Raw genomic sequence first — 21,280 nt, forward strand, 5'->3', positions numbered from 1 at the left:
CTTGTCACGTGGAAATGCCACATCGACTTGATTTTTTAAAATTTGGGCAAAGTCATATTACAATTTTAATTATAAATGATACGTAATGAATTTGATCAAAATTTATTGCTGTTAGCACTAAAGTGATCGTTTTTCTTCCGATTTAGTGCTTAACTAAGCCGACGAAAATTTTTGACACTAAAGTGAACACTATATACAACATTTGGCACCCCACATACATGTATCCACCAACTCTTCATGATTGCTTCATCTCTCTATTTTTTTTTCAATATTTTGTTATTACAAATCCGATTATAGCCTTGAAATATTGCTTGCTTCCCTTGCTAGCCCCAGATAATGTATTAGCTAATGGAGCCGCAACTCGTGAAATAAAAGCTCCCGTCAATTGCTACAAGCTCGGCTTTAGCTTGGTTGGCGGCACAGCTTGAGGCTGTACCAGCCGGTGGAGTACTGGTTGAGTGTTGAAACGCGCTAGGGGAGCAGAAATTGTGTACCAACGAGATCAGCTGGGCCATCGACGTCATCAGTCACGACTACTGGCATTACTAATTTTAATACGTTGTTGCGCTCTTAATTCTCAAAGCGGCGGTTTGTTCATTACATGTTAGATGCAGCCATCGGGTCAATCTAATCAAACCACGTGGAGGGTTTTCTTCAGATCGACTGAACTCGAAAGAAGTCAAAGGGTTATGTAAACTGTTCTTGCAAGGAAATTGCTTGCAATAAATTTATGCAATGCATCTCACATTGCAAGAGCTTCGTCATCATATAAATCATCCAATGCGTGTCGTTTCATTTTTCAAATTATTTCGATCCATGGCTTTCAGTCTTCATGAGTAAAATAGAATGAAATTCTATTGTTACGTTCACACTATGGGAATGGAAGAGCTTGCGCGTTGCCTCTAGCCAAAATGACCAAAAATCATTAAACCCTAAAAGGTTCGCTGCTTATAAGATCAAGCGTGGCAAAATAAGGAATTCGTTTGGGATAAACTTGAATGTCGCAACTATTTTTAAGGATTGTATGTGAGGTTGGCTCTCAATTCTATCTGGAAACTATTGAAATACAATTTAGTCTTACTTGTCAATCTATTGCTGCGCTCCGATGAAAATTCTAATGGAGAAAGTAGTGTCCTAATAATACGAGCCGATGATTGTTGTAATAGATGGAAAGATCAAGATTTTGAGGATAAAATGTCATCACTCACGACCACTAGCCCGAGTTTTATAGAGAAGATAGAATGTTATTTTAAAGCTTCAATCTTAATCTTATCGTGCTCATGATAGCATTAACTCGTTTCTCATTTGAAAAGAATGGAAATCTAACATTTTAAAAAATCATCTTGAAATTTCAGAGAGATTTTTCTTTTTTTGGGGTTGCCCCCCCCCCAAAATGAGTCAAGATAGAACTTTTGACAGAACAAACAAGCGAAATAATGATTGTAATCATAAAGTTACATAAAAAACGTTGTAGATTTCTCGAGAGTGGATCTAGCAATAATGAAAAACGTGACATACACGCGTTGTGTCACCGATCAAGCGAGTTACCATGGCAAGATCACATATGCAATAACCATCATCTAAACGCCTAACTTGCAAGGCTAAACAAGGACAAGAACATATAGTAAACTCTCATATTTGAGCATGTCTGATGAAATGGAAGGGAGTTGAGATAGCTGTCAACGGACTAAATTAGCTATAAAGCAGACATTAAACTGCCAGATTTAGTAGACTTCTAATAGTCCTTTCCTCTTTCCATTATCCCACGCATGTTTCGTGCACAATAAAGAAGACCAAAAAATAAGGGAATGCCTTAGGAAAATGCAGATTGACAACAACTCAATTTATGGTGGTCTTATTTTTAGTGCTCATGACAAGCATCCTTATAATAACTCGTTCGATTCGACATGTTTTTCTGCTAAAAAACATGTTTTTCTTTCCCTTTGTCCTTGCGTAGAGCATTAGTTTATAAAGAGGAATCGGCCAACCGCCTATGTACAAATTTGACTCATCAAAGAGAAATGTTGGGATTTGCTCAAAAAAAGAAAAAGAAAAAGAGAAATGTTGGGATATAATACGCGGAAACAACATCATGTTGCAATTTACGTCAACGTGAAATTGCCAGAGAAATAAATGAGAAAAATGAGGACATCAGAAATTTTCGTGGTTCGATTCGAGTATTAGTACCTACGTACACGGAGAGAGTCAGCAGTAAATAATCCATTATAATCGAAAAATCAGAGTTTACAATCGCCCAAACGTTCAAGTATTTCCCACACCTAGATTTAACCAAAATCCAAAGTTTTTATAAATAAATAAACTCACTTGGATATAAACTCATAGCACAAAATTACCACGCATTCAAGCTTTAAACAAAATGCTCTACGTACACCAAAATCAGAAACTCCGGCATTTGTATTTTTTCTGTGTACATACGTACGGCTTCACGTATCTCTTTGAAGCTTCTCGCGGCTTGCGGCTTCGTAGGGTTTTTTTCTAAATTCTCTCGCGGCTCCCTTCTACCGACGTAAAGGGATTCAGCAGCTTCCTTTTACACGTGTGTGCCCAGGTCAAACTTTGACCTGGGGCCACCTCCTATTTTGGCTTCACGTGACAGACTTCCTCTCTCGGCGGACGTGTGTGTGAACGCGTATTAACCAATCTTCACGTGCAGGGGCTTCACACGTTTCGGATTCCACAGAATTTCCACATATGAGGAAATTCGTACCTATTTTATTCTATCTTTATTTCCTCTTTTATTTTCTTTCGTGAGTCTAGTGAATTTTTTACTTGAGAAATCTTTATCAACAAAATTCAGTATAATAAATTATCATTTGAATTCAAACTCGAGACATTAATTTAACAAGAGAAAAGCTTGCATGTGATGAGCATGAGATCTCAACCCAAGGCCGACAAAGGTATGAGGTGAGCACAATTACAGAGTAGCATTTCTTCAAGATCCCGCTAACTTTGGACCATCAAAACTATTATAAACGATGTACTCAAACTAGGTGTGAAAAAAGAAAATCCCTTAAAAACCACATTGCCATATTTTAATTTCTTGGCTGAAGTCAATAATTGATTGGTCAATTTCAGCTTCCCTATATAACAACATCTATAACGGTGTATGTTCATTCACAAACTCTCATATCTTCTTCATTTCCCCAAAATCCTTGTTCTCATAAGACTCCAGAGGACAAGACTAGCTAGCGAGTCGACGGTATTCTGATTGCTTCCGCGATGATGAGTTGCGCCACCATGGCCTATGCCCTACTTCTCGTGGGACTGGTCATCTTACACAATATCATCAAACACTTCTGGTACAAAAGCGCCAAAGGAAAATCTAAGCCGCTCCCGCTCCCGCTCCCGCCAGGGCCTGCCTCGTGGCCAGTGGTTGGCTGTGCCCTGGACATGGTTCGAAACAAGCCTCCAGCCCGGTGGATGCTTCGTTGGATGGAGGTGATGGACACCGGCATTGCGTGCTTCCGCATAGGAAACACGCATGTCATTCCCGTAACTGACCCGAAGATTGCCCGGGAGTTCCTCAAGAAGCAAGATGCCAGATTCGCGTCAAGGCCGGTCTCGATGGCGGCCCAGGCATTCAGTGGCAGCTACATGACCGCAGTCATCTCGCCCTATGGGGAGCAGTGGAAGAAGATGAGGCATGTCCTGACATCGGAGATCATATGCCCGGCACGACACAAATGGCTTTACGACAAAAGGGCCGAGGAAGCTGATAACCTAGTGAAGCATGTGTTCAACCAATGCAAAAGCCTAGGGCAAGTGAACTTGAGGCACACAACAAGGCACTATTGTGGGAATGTGATTAGAAGGTTGGTGTTCAACAAGAGGTACTTTGGCGAAGGAAGGGAAGATGGGGGACCGACCATTGATGAAGAAGAACATGTGGACGCAATGTTCAATGCACTAAACTATCTGTACGCATTCTGTATTTCTGATTATTTCCCATTCCTGGTGGGGTTTGACCTCGATGGGCATGAGAAAGTAGTGAGAGAGTGCACGAGGACGTTTCGGAGGCTGCATGAGCCCATCATAAACGAGAGAATCAAACAATGGAGGGACGATTCGAGTTTGGACAGCAATGGAAAAGAGCCTCAAGACTTGTTGGACGTTCTTATTATGTTGAAGGATTCGGATGGGAAGCCGTTGCTAACATCACATGAAGTCAAAGCACAGGCTACGGTGAGAAACTTATTCTTCCTTCTTGTGTTTAACTATTTATGATCGTGAAAGGTTAGAAAGCAGACAATAGGAAGTTAGGGAGAATTGCCCAAAAAGTCCTAAACTTATTGCAGTTTTGTCAATTCAGTCCTAAACCTTTTAACTTTGCCAATTGAGTCATAAACCTTTTTTACTTTTTGCCGATTTAGTTCATCTGACCAATTTTGGCCGGAAAATGTTGACGTGGACGTTGGCGGTGCCACGTAGGACTGCCGGTGCTGACGTGAACAATTTTAAATAATATTTTTTTTTTTTTTTTTTTTCCTTCTTTTTTTTGCCTTTTGGCTTTTTTTGGTGGCCGGCCACAGCGACGGCCGGCCGGCCTTGCCCGCCACAGCGAGGGCGACCCCGGCGAGGGTGCCTTGGCCCGGCGAGAGCCGACTCGCCGGATCTAGCGAGGGGAGCCCTCGCCGAGGGTCGCCCGCCCGGGCGAGCGTCGGCCTCGCGGTGGCAGCCGATGCCCTGGCCAGCCGGGGGCGACGCCGCCCGGGCGAGGGCAACCCGGCGAGGGCTCCCTCGCCAGATCTAACGAGGCTAGCTCGCCTGGGGTCGCCTCGCCCGGGTGAGCGTCGGCCTCGCGATGGCCAGCCGACGCCCGGCAGCCGAGGGGGCAACGCTTGCCGGGCGAGGGGCAAAGCCTCGGGAGGGTCGGCCTCACGGATGATCCGGTGAGGGGAGCCCTTGTCGGGGTCGCCCGCCCGTGGGAGTGTCGCCCCGGCCGGCAAAGCGTTGGCTGGCCACTGCGAGGCCGACGCTCGCCTAGGCAAGGGCGACCCCCGGTGAGGGCTCTCCTCACTAGATCTCGGCGAGGTCGGCTCTCGCCAGGGGCCAGGGCACCCTCGCCGGGGTCGCCCTCACCCGGCCAAGCCTCGCCTGTGGCGGGTGAGGCCAGCCGGCCGTCGCTTGTGGTCGGTGGTTGGCCACCGGAAAAAGCCAAAAAAAAAAAAAAAAAAAAAAAAAGAGGAAAGAAACAGAAAATTAAAAAAAAAAGGAAAAAATATTAAAATATTATTTAAAATTGTCCACGTCTAGCACCGGCAGTTCTACGTTGCATTGTTGGCGTCCACGTCAACATTTTCCGGTCAAAATTGGCTGGATGGACTGAATCAGCAAAAAGTGAAAAAGTTTAGGACTTAATAAATTTTATGACTAAATTGGAGGAACCACTGGGGCGAACCCCAGTGGCCACCCTTCCCAGCATGGAAGGGGAGGGTGGTTCAAATCCCCACTTTTCGAGGGGGATGGGGGTAGGACGCGTAAGTTTCGAGTGGATTGCGACTCTCACACCCTGCAAGAGGCAGGGCACAAGTCTGCGAGTGAGTGTAGAGTCGGCATAGAGTAGGACTGACAAAAAAAAAATTGATAAAACTGCAATAAGTTTAGAACTTTTTGGACAATTCTCCCTAGGAAGTTATATATTCGGTCAAAAGAGGACTTTGTTAGTAAATTGTTCGAATAGAGCATTATTCTTACAACTAACCCTAAAAATCCTAAAGAAAGATTCTTCATAAAAAATTACCTACAAAAAATGTAGTCAATATTTTGAGCGTGTTAATGTCAATGTCAAACCAAAGAACGACCAAGACTCTTAAGAAAGATTTTCCTATGAACTTATTTGCATATTGTGGTTGTAAATTAGATTTCCAAGATGCTTAAGGTTTTTTTTTTCCTCACATCTTGATATGTGTAGGAAATTATGATGGCCGCAGTAGACAATCCATCAAATGCAGTGGAATGGGCAATGGCGGAGATGATATATCGTCCCGAACTCCTTAAGAAAGCCAAAGAAGAAATAGATAGAGTTGTGGGGAAGGAGAGGTTAGTCCAAGAGTCCGATATCCCCCAGCTCAACTACATTAAAGCATGCGCTCGGGAGGCCTTTAGGCTCCACCCAATCGCGCCCTTCAACGTCCCGCACGTCGCCCTGTCCGATGCCGTCGTGGCCGGTTACCGCATCCCCAAGGGTAGCCACATCCTCGTGAGCCGGATGGGTCTTGGCAGAAACCCTAAAGTGTGGGATGAGCCCCTCAAGTTCAAGCCGGAGCGGCACATCGTGAGTGACGCCGTGGAAGTCGTGCTTACAGATCCCGACCTGCGATTAATTTCCTTTAGCACGGGCCGGCGCGGGTGCATTGCTATCCAACTTGGGACAACAATGACCGTGATGCTCCTTGCCAGGCTAATCCAAGGGTTTAACTGGAGTAAACCCCCTAGTGTTTCGAGCATCAATCTTATTGAGTCAATGGATGACTTGTCCCTTGCCGAGCCATTAATTCTTCAAGCTGAGCCATGCTTGCCGAATCATCTCTATCCGATATAGAGAAGTATGTGACTTTAGTACATTTTTCCATGTGACATCTTAGAATATCACCCTACCAACAGAAATATATTCCAGAATTTTTAATAGATAGAAAGCAATCTAATTTTAAACATTTCATTCATTGTATGATTCAAATAAAAAATGAAAAGATATGAGGCGTAACTATGCCGCCGACCCTTGGATTAATTGCTCGTGCACCGCCTATGGTGACATAGTGGTATGAGAGCTAGTGATTCAAAACTTGGCCACAAGGTTAAAACCTTGTGCAGTAGTAGGAAATGCATCCGACTTCGTGTGTGTGTAGATTCTAGACTGCCAAAACTCCCATAGCGTAGCTCTGATGATGATTCGACAAACCTCTTGCACTTTCAAATCATCGGTGGTTCTAACTTCTAAGCACTCGAGCTCGAGTGTGGAGAGGTCACAGAAGCCAAACTAGAGATCTACCAACTCAAGGATTTGTCAGTTTGGCATTAATCGTCTAGCTCTTCTCGAGCCGAGAGAGAGAAAGAGAGAGAGGGATGCCAAGGCAGACTGACGTTGGCGGTGGTGGTTACGACGGTGGAGGAGGTGGGGGTGGTGCGTGAAATAGAATGAAATAGGTGGTGGTGCCACTTTAAAAGGCAAGAATTTGGATCCGTCGGCAAAGAGTTTGCTTCTACATGGATCCGTGGATACGCTAGCAATTCCTCGAGGTAGTGCATTTTTATCTTCATGTCCAAACACATTATATACCTTAATTCCCAATAATATCAAATTTTCGTCCTCTTTGAAAATGTTGGGAACGGACTGGCAACGTGATTACTATTATTGACATTATTATAAGTTTCTCATACTTCTCAAACCTTTAGTTGATGGAGTTAAGTCCTAGAATTTTACTTATGACTACAAGCATGTCCTAAATCTATACTAAACATAAAGAGGACATGGGGAAAATGAAAAGAAAGATGGACCAGAAGATTTTATTCCAAGTCAAAGGAAAGTGGCTACTTGGTGGGGACAAGACATGATTGTTAGGTAGAACTTCAACTTACACAAATGGAAACTCTGTAAACCGTGATACTTGATTATCAAATGAAGGTCCACAGAATATAAGACTCAGCAGGACGACAATCGGTTTTAGATTTCGGACCCGATATATCTAACTTTTGTTTTGCCACCATTATACTTTGTTAGAGTATCACTGGGTCGCCCCTTAAGGTAACTCCTAGGCCATTCCCTTAACACAAAGCCATTGTCCAGCGAAGAGCGCGATACATTTGAGATTCGGGTTGAGCGCATTGAAGCACAGTGCAATCAAGTTGAATGGCGTTGTAACTTCGGAGGAGTGCGGCTCCTCCTGTTTTGCCTTTAGGATAATTACACAATTAGTCCATGAACTTTTACTCAATGTGTAATGTCATCCCTATCTTTTAATTTGTTTAATGGGGTCTTTTGAACTTTAATTTTATGTGTAATGTCATTCATAAACTTTTCATTTGTTTAATGTGGTCCCTAAATTTTTGGTAAATATTCAAACTAGTTCTTGAATTATATAAAAATATCCAATGTTATCATTCCATTAATTCAAGCTTAGGGATGGCATTGAATATTTTCATACTATTTATGAATTAAATTGAACATGTATCAAAAAATGAAAGGCCACATTAAACAAATTTTAAGTTTATGGACGACATTACATATTAGGCTAAAGTTTAAGGATCACATTGAACAAATTAAAAGATGTGTGATAATATTATATATTAGACCAAAGTTTAAAGATTATTTTTGTCATTTTCCTTTTGCCTTTTAAGTGGCATCGATCCTAGAAATTCATAAGGAAAAAAGACTAAGCAAATATTATGTGATATTGCCATGGGAGAAAACTAGGAAGTATTGAGACTCTCCAAAAGCTTTCGTGTCATGTCAAATACTCCAAGACGTATCCGACACTCCTCAACACTCGATCAACAAAGGTCAAGAAATCTCGCACTTGCACAACTCTCTGGACACGCGAGTCTGAAATTCCGACATGCGAGTTTGAAATTTTGACATGTGATTCTGACATGCATGGGATCAATTTAAAAAAATTTCAATAAATGAGGGGTCAAAATGTAAGTATGTAGAAATAAAAATAATAAAAATAATAATGGCAAGAAATAAAAAAACATAATCTTCTCTTTTCTTTTGACTCTCACTTCCTGTGACATATAATTCACCCCCAAATTGTTTTTTTTTCTCTTCGACACGTTTTGACACATGAGTCCAAAATGTAAAATGTTTGTTTTTTTTTTTCTTCTAAGTTTTATGGATTACTGGAATGAAGTTGAATTTATTAAATTGAAACAATAAATGATATTAACAAATTGTGGATTAATATTTTTAGTGTAAATTCATTCTTGGCTCTCTTTTTTTTTTTAATTATGTATTTATTATATATAACGTGTCCAAATGTATCGGAATTTTATATTTTTTTGAGAAACAACATATCGGTATATCATCTAGTGTGTTATCGTATTGTGTCATGTCACATCACGTGACATGTTGGTATCGGTGCTACTTAGAGGAGAAATAGTTTAATCAATCATAAACCTATTGTACCGATGTCGATTCACTCCTAAACTTTTCAATTTTGTAAATTTAGTCATGAACCTTTAAGCGAAATTCTTATTTAGTCCTTATAGCCAATTTTTGCTGGAAATCGTTAACGTGGCAATGTATCATATAGGATGGTCAGCAACGATTGGACTGACACATTAGTGATTTCCATCAAAGATTGATCAAAATGACTATATTGGAATTTCATGCAAAAGTTTTAGTATTAAATTGATAAAATTGAAAAATTTATAATTGAATTGAAAAGTTGCTACTGGTCTTAGCCATAGATGAGTTAATTATATTTACTTCTATGTCTTTGCAAAAAACTCTATAAATCTCCGGTGTGAGCTTGCTCTATGTTGATTGATCTAATCAGTTGGTTCCATATTAAGGGCTTTACCTCAGAGTGAATGGCACTAGTTAATTCTTGTTAGCATGACATTGCTCCATATACATATAAAAAAAAAAGAAAAACAAAAAAATTGAGGAGTGAGATATGTACATACAATTTAAATAAAGTGAGCATGGGAAAGATGAACAGCAAGACGGACCAGAAGATTTTATTCCAAGTCAAAGAAAAGTGGCTACTTGTCAGAGACAATACATGATTTTTAAGTAAGCTTTAGCTTACACAAACGGATCTGACCAAAAAAAAAAAAAACTTACACAAACGGAAACCCTGCAAACCGTGATACTTGATAATCACATGACGGTCCGTAGTATGTGAAACTCAGCGCTCTAAAATCATTTTAGACTCGATACATGTAACTTTTATTTGGTCACCATAGTACTTGGTGCTTATTATTTGGAATGTAACTTGATCGCCCTTCAAGGTAACTCTAGGGAGTTCCCTCGATACAAAGCCATTGACCGATGAAGAGCGCGGTGCAATTGAGATTCGGGTTGAGCGCATCGAAGAACACTGGAGTCAAGTTAGAAGCCTTTGCCACATCAAAGCAAGTGTCCCCACTCTCCACCCCGTGCACCGTATCGCATTGTGGGCCCACCGCTATTGCCTTTTTGAACGGCACTAATCCTTGAAATTCATAAGGGAAAAGATAAGAGCATATCTTATTTGAAATCGCACAGACAGCACAACATGCAATAGTCACTAACAAAATTCATAACAAGCGATAGCAAAATTTCTTTCGCGATAGTTGAATCCGCGTTAGATAACATATAAATAGAACGAGTCCGTTCAATAATATTCTTTTCCTATTTAGTTGCAGAGCAAGACTTACGAGAACTAAGCCCACTTCCATCTCTTTTGGCCATAGCAACTGTTAGGAGAAGGGAGATCGCCACGATCGATAGTAAGAAGATGACTTCATTGTTGCTGCTGGACTTGGCCATGGATGAGCTACTTATTGTTCTTCTACGTTTTTGCAAAGAAGTATTCAATCTCACTTGGGAGCTTGCCCTATGCTGATTTGATACATGTCCTATATATATAGAGGGAAAAACGTAAAGCGCACTAGCTTCGTGTGGCCGAATGATTGGCTTAGGACATCATGGAAACACCAAACTAGGCCGGCTCTTCTATACAGACGAACAAGCGACATAGGGAGAGAGAGAGAGAGACAATGTTTGTGTAAGGCATATGACGGATTGTGCAAAGGGCAAAGCAATAGGAATCTTCATTCCGGCAGAAAATACGTTCGGACAAAATTGAAAGTAGGTATGGACTTTTAGAGATAAAAGTTTCGATGATGTCATTTGACATGTGTTACGCAAAAGCAACAAAAATAGATTCGAAAGCAAAGACGCAATGCCCTAGTGTAGATTCTGCGCGAAATCTTCGATTGGGTTGTAGCATCGAGTCCCTTGTTCGGATATGCACCTAACAAGTTCAACTCACGATGAAAAAAGTAGAATTATAAACTTACTATCTTACATGTAACGATTGCAATGGAGGTCATGTTTATCTGTTGCTGACTTTTCTCCCATCGAGTCGGCAAGTTGGGTTTACCAACTCTCGTTTGAATTGTTTATCATTGTTCTTTTATGTTCCTTTTAATTCACCAACTTTTAATTCGAGGGATCAACTTTTATTTTTCTTACCTACCAAACAATTAAATTCACCAACTTCTCTTAGAAACTACCAACCTTAATTAAAGTAATTACCATTTTTTCTTCGATTAAATTATCTGCGAGTTTTACTTCACCAACTCTTATTTAAGTTGGTTACCGATATTTATTTGATTAAAAAAATACTAGCTTTTCTTGTCTCCGACAAATAAAAACCTTATCTTATAATTTACGAACTTTCATTTACCTTTCCAATCAATAACTTACACTATTACCAACCTTTATTGAATGATGAACCAACCAAAATAAACAAAAGTTGGCAAATAAATAAAAAAGATAGTAACTTAAAAAAAAATTTGAAAGTTGGTAAGTAACTTAAATAAGAGTTGGTAGCCTAAAATTAGTTGATAATTTAATTTAATAAAAACTGGTAGGTCACTTTTTTGTAGGTTGACAATTTCATATGAGATAGTAAATCTGAAAGATTAGTAGTTTATGCAAATAAAAATCAGTAAGTTATTGCAAAGATAGGTAATTTGCAAACTGTTAAAAAAAAAAAGTGGGTAATTTCATAAAAATGTTGGTAATAGAATGTTGGTGATTTACTTTTTTTTTTAAAAAAAAAAAAAACTGATCGGTCTTTTCTTTTACCCACACTTTTTTTTGACATTCAAACACTTTTATTCAAATTTACCAATACCGAAAAAAAAAAATCTGTATTTTTTTATACAAAACAATAGAATTCGGTATATAGACTTAACTGGAAATTATGTTGTCATTTTGTCCCTTTTGCGTGGGTGAATATGGCTTCGTCGGCAATAGTACAGACCGTAAATATTTTGAGCTTTATTTCAACATAAACACTTCATGGGATATATACACATCAATACATGCTCCGTTCTCAAAGATTCAGCTACAATGGCAAAAATCTGTCAGGTGATCCCACTGATTCGCTAATCTCCTGGTGAATCTAGCAACCTCTACGCGGAGGTTCAATCTCGACATGATCCAAAAGCCGACATCTTTCAGGGCACCATCGACTCAATTCCTCGCCAAACAGCTCGCTGCACTCTTTGGTCGTAACTGAGAGGCCCAAGGCGGTTCAATTTAACCGAGAGGACCCCAGCAGCTCAAGTACATGACGATCCTGAGCGACTCCTCCGCTTGCCTGCGCCATCTCTCATTGCCCTTGCCAATGCCATCTTTGAGAGCCGTAGAATCTTCACCATCTCCCCCCGCGAAAGCCCTACTCCATCTGTCTGAACCAGAAGAAGAAGGGTAATCTCCCGCACACTTGATCGTAGAATTACACGACTTGGATCTTCGGTCTTTCATCGCGTCTCCGACCCCTCTTGCTATGTACACGTGAGTAAAACTGCACTCCAGAACCAGTTGACTTCGCATAGAAGTTGGGGATAAGTACACTAACGGTGCCATAAGTTGTGTACGGCGCTCACTTTGGTGCCAAAAGTTTCTGTCGGATCATTAAGTGCCAAATCGGAGGAAAAACGCTCACTTTGGTGCCACCGGCGAAAGATTCGGCCAAAATGATTTTTTTAAAAAAAAAAAAATTTGATAAGCCTTTAAATGACGTCGTTTTCAGTCCTCCTTAAGAAAACGACATCGTTTTGTCGTCCTACGTGGATGGCTTCATGGAAACGACGCCATTTAGCTCACATGGGGAAGAAATTAGGGTTTCGGCGAGGTCGAAGCCGTGGCCATCGTCGGGGTTGGGGTCGGAGTCGGGGTCGAAGCTGCGGCTGCCGAGTGGCCATCATCGAGGTCGGGGTCGGGGTCGAAGCTACGGCCGTTGAGTGGCCATCGTCGGGGTCGGGGTTGGGGTTTGAGCCGCGGCCATCGAGTGGCCATCGTCGCGGTCGGGATCAAGGTCGAGGTCGGAGCTACGGCCGCCGAGTGGCCATCGTCGGGGGTCGGGGTCGGGTCGAGGTCGGAGCCGCTGCCGTTGAGTGGCCATCGTCGGGGTTGGGGTCGAGGTCGGGGTCGAAGCCGTGGCCGCCGAGCGCAAGGACCGTCAAGGACGGCGACGGCCGGAGATTAGGGTTTTGAATTGGGGGAGACACCAAACGGCATCGTTTTGGTGTTTGGATCTTGACTCGCTCTCCGACAAGCCACGTTGGCGTCAAAAATTAATAAAAAAAGGCCACGTCGGATTTCCGGCCAATTTCGTCGGAGTTGGCACCAAAGTGAGCGTTTTTCAAATTTTTGGCACTTAAGTGATCGACGGAAACTTTTGGCACCAAAGTGAGCGCCGTACACAACTTATGGCACCATTAGTGTACTTATCCCTAGAAGTTGTGAATTGCGAGAGCTTGTTTATATAGGCAGGAGACACCCCAGGTGTTGTGCAAAACAGTGGATCGAATGGTGGGACGAGGAAGGTGGAAACAATTGGCTGTGATGGCTACCTCGGGATAAGAACAAATTGGGTTTCCCACGTTGGCAAAATGCTTCCACGGGATAAGAACAAGTTGGGTTTCCCACGTTGGCAAAAATGTTTCCAGGTCTTTCGGGATAAGCTTTGCAACTTGTCTAGGATAGGATTAGATATCATGTCTTGGGGATGCTTTGGTTCAGCTTTACAAATGAGCTTGGGATGTAATATAAATACTAAAAGTCAAAATTATTTGGGGAAATACAAATTGAATTCAGTAAAATTTCTTTGCAAATGAACTTTAATTTGAATGTGTGCTTAGTCAAAAAACTTTTACAATGGGCTTTGGGTTATATATATTATATTATATTATATTATATTATATTATTTTATTTTATTTTATTTTGAAAAATGTACCAAACTGTTCGTGCTTGTTGGTGAAGGGTTACGGCTGTCGACGATTCAGATTTGGCGCCGGCAACTGTCAATTGAGGTCGCCCGAGGTTGGGTGACCTCTAGCAAGGGTCACGCAACCTAGCTAAGGATCACTAGAGGTCTCACGGCCTTGGGTTCGACCCAAGCAATGCATGACCTGTGCAACCGCCGCCGAGTCTTGCGGCCTCAAGCAGCTCCTCACTTGGGTCTCACGAGGGCTACACGACAGTGGCCATCGGTCATGTGGCCCCGCTCGCCGCCTAGGTCGAATGGGTCTCGTTGAGGGTCGCTTGAGGTCGTGCAACCTCCAGCAGCCCTCGGTTGGGTCGTGCAACCCTTGCCGACGGGGCCCAAGGTCAAACAACCTCAATTGATGACTGCTAGCACCAGATTTGGCTTGCTAGCAACTATAAACCTTCGCTAGTCCGACGAAGGGTTGTCCCCTTTATATAAATAAATAGTAAAAAAAAAATTAACCAAGGAAAAAATTCAGAATTTGAAGAATTTGTGAGGATAGTTTTGGAAGAAAAAATTAGTTTCAGCATTTGGTCAAATGCTAAAAGCCCAACTAGCATTGGATTTTCAACTTTTCCAAGATCGGCATTTGGCTAAAAACTTAATCAAAATGGTTACCAAATAGTTTAACATTTCCCCATGGGGCTTTGGAGGCTTAAAGTCCTTTAGGAATGTTAAATTAAACGCACCCTTAATACCTCAAAAGCCCAAAACCGATACATTTGTGACAAATTTACTTTCTATTAGTTTTAAAAAAAAAAATTATAATCAACTTATTAAGTTTGATGACATATTACAGTTGATAGGCCCACCGTTTGTTATGGGTGTACAAATTTATGATTTTCCATAGTATTAATTCAATTTTATAGAAACTAATGAAGGATAAATTTGTCACATTTAAAATTTTAGTTTGGAATAAATTTAGTATAAGTATACGAGTTTGGGGTTGTTCATTGTGTAAACCCTAATTGAAATATATAAGTTTAGGACACTATAAATAATGTGATCTTAGATACTGTCGTAACATTAATGCAAAAATTGATAGGATCTTGCAATTAAATCAATTTGAAAGAACCAAAGAAATATATAAGCGACAATAAATGATACGAGAGATTTACATGATTCAATTCAAATATCAGTATTTACTCTAAGGAGAGAGTTAGCTGCAAATAATTCATTAATAATCGAAGAACCAGAGTTACATACAACTCAATTAGATCTAAAGCTCAAAGCACAAATCGTGGCCTTAACATCAAGCACTCGCTATTCGGCTGAAATAGAGAAAAATCCAAACTCTCTGAACGCGTGCCCCCTTTTTCGTCCTTTTTTGGCTTTCTCTAGATAGCTTTCCTTTCTTGTGGGGCCCTAAAAAAGAAGCCATTATGCAGCCTCGATGTGCATTTATAAGAAGCCGTCCACTGTACGCATTGTGAAGAATCCATCCATATCCGGTCAAACTTGAAGGCTTCCTCTTCAAGTGAATTTGTGTCCTTCAAGTCAAGAACTCTAATCCAAAACAGGGAAGTGATGCATTAGGATTTCTTTTTCTTTGGGACAGATTCGGTATAACAAACGGATTTCATCGAGTCATGTGTCGTGTACATACTCAATTTCGAGACATAATTTAATAAAAAGGGAAAAATTACTAAATTAACATAAACATTGTGGTTATACATTGTTCTCGATGTGTAGGACAAACATTTGGCAGATGAGATGTGTCATATGTGACAAAAGCTTGAATATAATAGTTACCAAATGGGATGTGACTCTTATTTAAGTTGTTTATCAATGTTTCTCTTTGTTATTTTTTATTCACCAACCGTTTTATTCGATTTATCGGCCTTTAGATCCTTATTTAGCAAACCGTTAAATTTAACAATTACTTTTAGGAATTCACCAACCTTAATTAAAGCGGTTACTAACATTTCTTTGATTAAGTTACTAGCTAATTTTGCAATACTAACTCTCATTTGACGTAGTTATTGGCCTATAAACTTTAACTAACAATGTCATAGATAAGAGATCTGTGACCAATAAAAAAACTTATCTCATCGAATTTTTAGTTACCTTTCCAACCAATGTCTTAATTCGGCAACCATCATATAAAATTACTAACCTTTGCCGAATGACCTACCAATTTTTTTTAGATTAAGTTACCAATTCTCATTTGTCCTAGATTTCATCATATAATATAGAACAAAAATGATACTGTTATTTTTCCCTTTTGATAGATGTAGCGACTGGCCAGACTTGAACATTTCGTCCTAGATTTCATCATATAATATAAAACAAAACAATTTGAGCTTTATTTCAACACAACACTTGATGGGATATACACATTTGTACATGATCCGTTCACAAAGATTCACCATGAATCCTGACAATAATTCCATAACGGCAAAACCTGTCGATGATGATCCCACACTTACGCTGTTCTCCTGGCGAATCGCCGAGGTCCGATCTCCTCGACACAATCCAACAGCCGACACCTTTCGGGGCAACATCGATTCGAGCTCACCAAAACAGCTCGCCGCCGCGCTCGACAGTCGTAACCGAGGGGCCTAAGGGCGGTCCAGCTTGATCTCAGCTCGGCGCGAAGAGGCACGCACGCCGGGCTATCAGTTAGGACCCCAGCAGCTCAAGTACATGACGGTCCTGAGCGACTCCTCGGCTTGCCTGCTCCATCGTCTCTCGTTGCCCTTGCCAATGCCATCTTTCAGGGCCATCGAGCCGTCGCCGGATCCGCCCGAGAAAATCCTCCTCGATCGCTCCGAACCGGAAGACGGAGAGTAATCTCCGGCGCCCTTGATCGCGGAATCGCACGACTTCGATCCTCGGTCTTTCATCCTGTATATGCAGAGCAAAATTCCACTCCAGAGCCAGTTGAATTCAACGTTGAAGCCGTGAACTGCGCGAGCTCGTTTATATAGAGCGGCGACACCCCAGGTTTTGCTGCAAAACGGTGGATCGAGAGGGGGAAACAATTGGCTGATGATAGCTACTTTCGGGTAAGGACAGACCGGGTGTCCCACGTTACCAAGGACCTTTTTCGGTGTCTTTCGGGATAAGCATTGTCACGTGTCGAGGAAAGGATAACACATCATTTGTCCTTTTTTAATTGGAGGAAAGGATTGGGTATCATGTCATGGGGATGGGTGCTGATTATAATATAATTAAAGTTATTTATTAAAGTTACACAAGAGTTTAAGAGAGAAGAGATTATCTAAATTTATTAGAAGTCATGGTCATACATTTGCTATTTTATTTTTTTAATCCTTTTTTTTTTCGTTTCTGCTAACGCCCTTACATCAGATTATAAAAAAAAAAAAAAAAAAGAGAGATCATAATTGCCCAACACTCTCTCGTCATTTAAGTTTAAAGGCTACCCAATATGACCACTCCCTTAGATAAACTCATTTATTTTCAAGAAAAAAAAATGTTTTCTCTCTCTCTCTCTTCGTTCATATTTCATTCACAGTCATGCACGCGCGAGCATGGGCCTCAGCACTTATCTTTCTCTGATAGCATATTTTTTTCTGTCTAATATTGCTAGAGGTGCAATTCCAAATTTGATTATCTAATTAGCATCATAGTACAATTTGGTTCTCTAACTTGCCCTTGTCGTGACCCTCTCAAGGCAGATCCCGAGGGAGCGTATAGATTGCTAGGAAGGTGCGGATAAGGATGGCGCTTATGCTTCGTACAAACTCCCATAAGCTCTATTCATTGTAACTTGGTTTCTCCAATTTTAGTTGATTATTAAATTACAACCGCCACTAAACTATTCTAGGTCGGTTAAAAGCATCAATAAGACGGGAGAATCGGGTTTAGATACGCCGGATTACATGTTGACCAAATAAGAAAACGGGCATTCACAATTCTTGAAGAGTAAAGCTAGTGTATCTGCACTCTTCCCTGGAGTGAATTTATGCAAATGTAGATATAATATCCGTATAAAGGGATAGGAGGAAGACGAAGGCCGGCAATTTTCTCGAAGACTAAAACGACATTGAAACTGACAATGACAGATGATGCCCACCAAAACCTAGCTTTATGTATAAAATATGACCTAAATGCGTAATGACTATGACTAATGCTATTAACTGTGAAATGCAATGCATTTGGACAAAAATCTGTTGTCAGCAATCCTCTTCTTGCATCGCCAGAGTTAGGCCATTGGGTTTAGAATCTAATTGGCGAACTGTTGAGTTTATTCTATGAGAACCTTGCATCTAGTTGATGACTACCTTGGCATCTCAGTTTTGATTGTATAGGACACTCGGCATGATTGTTGAAGTCCAAGGCGAGTTGATGAGAACGGTGATCTAGTCATGAAGGATAAGGGATTGAAATCTTAAATTTGAACAACGTCCTGGTTTCTCAGTTACTAGAATCTAGACTTGATTGGTTTTGTCTTAATTGAACCACTAAGAACTCAAGTCTGGCCTTCAAGGATCGGACGCAAATTAAACATCTTGATAAGTGAGGCTGAATTAGGGGTGTGCAAATCAATTAGGAACAGTCTAAAATCATACCATATTTACCCAAAACAGACATTTCTCATTGAACCGGTCCAATTCTCAGTTCTAATTTACTAATTTACTAGAACCAACAAGTATCGATCTAGTTTCTAATTCTAAAGCTGCGTTCATTTCACGGAAAATGACTTCTAGGAAAATGTTTTCCGGATTTTCCGGTGTTCGTTTCACGGAAAATCAACTACTTAAGGAAAATGTTTTCCATCAATAGTAAAAACTACCTTCAAAGATAAGGAAAATGCTTTCCACTTCTGAAAAGTGGAAAAGTGGAAAACATTTTCCATAACTTCTTCTGCCTTATATCTTTTTTCTTTTTCTTCCTTTCCTTTTCACCTTTCTTCCTTAGCTTGGCCGGTGGCCGGCCTCGACGGCGGCGGCGACCGGCGACCGACAACCGGCCGCGGTCACGAGCCGCTCGAGCTCCGCCCGGCTGGCGAGGCTCCGCCTAGCCCAATCTATGGAAGCCCGGCTCGCCCGAACTCGGCGAGCTCGGGCCTCGCCGCTTGGGGGCGGAGCCGGCCTCGCCGCATCCGATGAGCCGGGCGTGGCTCGGGCCTCGCCCGAGCTCGCTTGGAGCCCGAGCTCCGCCGCGCGATCCGGCGAGCTCGCGGCTCGCCAGCCCGACGAACCTCCCGAGCTCGGGCGAGATCGCCCGAGCTCGAGCTTGCCGGATCTGGGCGACCGGATCTTGGTCGGCCGTCGAGCGATCCACCATCGTTAGGCGTGCGACGGCGGAGGAAGGAGGAAGGAGGAGGAAGAATGAGGAGGAAAGAGAAGGAAAAGAAAAAGGAAAAAATAAATGAACGGTGGAAGATAATAAAAAATTGTATTTTTAAAAAATACAAATATGTTTGGTCAATTAAAAATATTAAAATTCAATTTTTTGATAATTTTTTCTAAAATAATTAAATTAGTTAACGAACGGTGGAAAATATTTTCCACTCAAAATTTAAGTTTAAGCCAAACAGGAAAATATAGCCATTTTCCGGAAAATGACTTCTGGGAAAATGTTTTCGGAGATGGCCCATTTTCCGTGAAACGAACGCAAGCCTAAGTATAGAATTGATCACCCGAAACAGACTAACACACGCACATTTTTGAATTTTTATATTTTAACTTTTCAAATCAAAACCCCAATTTCCTCTTCGTCTTTTGCCTCATTCATATTGCGGCCTTGTCTCTGTCTCTCGCTCTCACTCGATGGCCTTCAACCTCATCGATCCCCTCTCACGCTCACTATCAATTGCCTCTGTCTCATCGCTCCCTGTGTCACTCTTGCTCTTGGTCGCCTTGGGCCTCCGACCTCATTGATTGCTCTCAAGTTTCATGGCTCTTCTGAAGTAGATAATGAATTTCCAACTTTAGGCGCCGAGCCGTATGTTTGATCTCCTTAGTTACGTTTTTCTTTTTTTGGTAAGGATCTCCTTAGTTACGTTTGTTCTTTGCATGTATCATGTAATGTGCTCTACTTAATTCGCTTTGCTAAACTCCCAAGACTCCTTTGTATGAAGGTTTGGGGTTTTCTAAAAAGAGATTTTCATTCACTATGTCTTCTGCCTACAGTCCATGGCACTTTCCCTTTGTTGGCTTCTCCTATTTTTCTCCTCTCATGGTCCCCCTAGCTCGTCATTAAAGCATCCTGAGGGGACCGTCTCGCTATCTAATTTTTACTTTCTCGCAGTTATTAACAAGAGTACTAGCCTTTCTGACCATCCACATTCCCGTAATCCAGATGTCTCTCCCGAATCAATCCTCGTCTTTGATGATCTAAGTGGTTCAAGTATGGCAGTGGAACAAATCACCAAAGGAAGGTGAATTGGTCCGTTTTGATAGATGAATTGTATGAATTTATTGGGGACATTTGATTAATTCTATGAACCACTCGGAAACCTAATTTGCGGCGGATTCATGGAATCAACTAGTGATTCCCAATTCCAATTTTCGAAACCATTTGTTAGTAAATGGTTCCCGATCCTACTTTGGAACCAATCACTCCTAGTTTGATTAAGGGGACGATCAACAGCTCGATTGAGTTTGAATTAAATTCCAAAATACGATTTTCTAATTTTTAAAGTGAAAATCATTATTTTAATCTTCATTGGAAGTTTGATTTATTTTCTCAGATTTCTTTGGATAGTCAATAAATCTCGAGTCTTTGTCACGATAGTAAAGGCATACTACAGAATGTCAGGAGAGAACAATTTCCAAATCTCTTAATTCTTAGGATGTGTTTATCTAGGAAAAATTTCATAATAAAGAAAAATATTTTCTTGAAAATCATTTTTCAAGAAAATGAATAATTTTCCGTTGTTTAGTAATATATAATTGAAATTTTTTTCAAGTATTTGGATCTCATTTAAAAATGATTTCAATTTCATGACTTTATCTCAAACGAGAAAAGAAAATCGAAGTTTTAAATGTTTTTTATTCTTTATTTTCTTTTCTTTCTTCCTCCGTCGATCATTGGACCTTAATGACGGCCATGGCAAACAACAACTGAGAGCCTCACCAAAATTTAGTAAGCTCGAACTCACTGGCCCCTAGGCAAAGCTTAATCTATCGAGATTGCCCATTTGTGCCTATGGTTGGTGACTGGCCATCGCAGAGGACCAACAACTAGCGAAGGAAGAAAAGAAAAATGAAAAGTAAAAGAGAAAAAAATAAAAGAAATATTAAAAATTTGAGAAAAGCAATTCTAGAAAGTGCTTTCACATCTTTACATTTAGGAATTCA

At 41.0% G+C, this 21,280-nt stretch overlaps 2 protein-coding genes across 2 annotated transcripts; one reads left to right on the forward strand and one right to left on the reverse strand.

Moving 5' to 3' along the window:
* Positions 1–3,243: 3,243 nt before the first annotated feature.
* On the forward strand, positions 3,244–6,562 carry LOC104447443 (tyrosine N-monooxygenase). The gene is made up of 2 exons (XM_039312310.1): positions 3,244–4,203; positions 5,933–6,562. The coding sequence occupies exons 1-2, from the start codon at positions 3,244–3,246 to the stop codon at positions 6,560–6,562; spliced, it is 1,590 nt and encodes a 529-aa protein (XP_039168244.1).
* A 3,336-nt stretch (positions 6,563–9,898) lies between these two features.
* Positions 9,899–10,540, reverse strand: LOC108959837. The gene is made up of 2 exons (XM_039312251.1): positions 10,381–10,540; positions 9,899–10,175 (listed from the first exon to the last, which is right to left on the reverse strand). The coding sequence occupies exons 1-2, from the start codon at positions 10,490–10,492 to the stop codon at positions 9,979–9,981; spliced, it is 309 nt and encodes a 102-aa protein (XP_039168185.1). The 5' UTR covers positions 10,493–10,540; the 3' UTR covers positions 9,899–9,978.
* Between the last annotated feature and the right edge of the window lie 10,740 nt (positions 10,541–21,280).

Source organism: Eucalyptus grandis, chromosome 5 (genome assembly GCF_016545825.1).
Source record: "Eucalyptus grandis isolate ANBG69807.140 chromosome 5, ASM1654582v1, whole genome shotgun sequence".
NCBI lineage: Eukaryota > Viridiplantae > Streptophyta > Magnoliopsida > Myrtales > Myrtaceae > Eucalyptus > Eucalyptus grandis.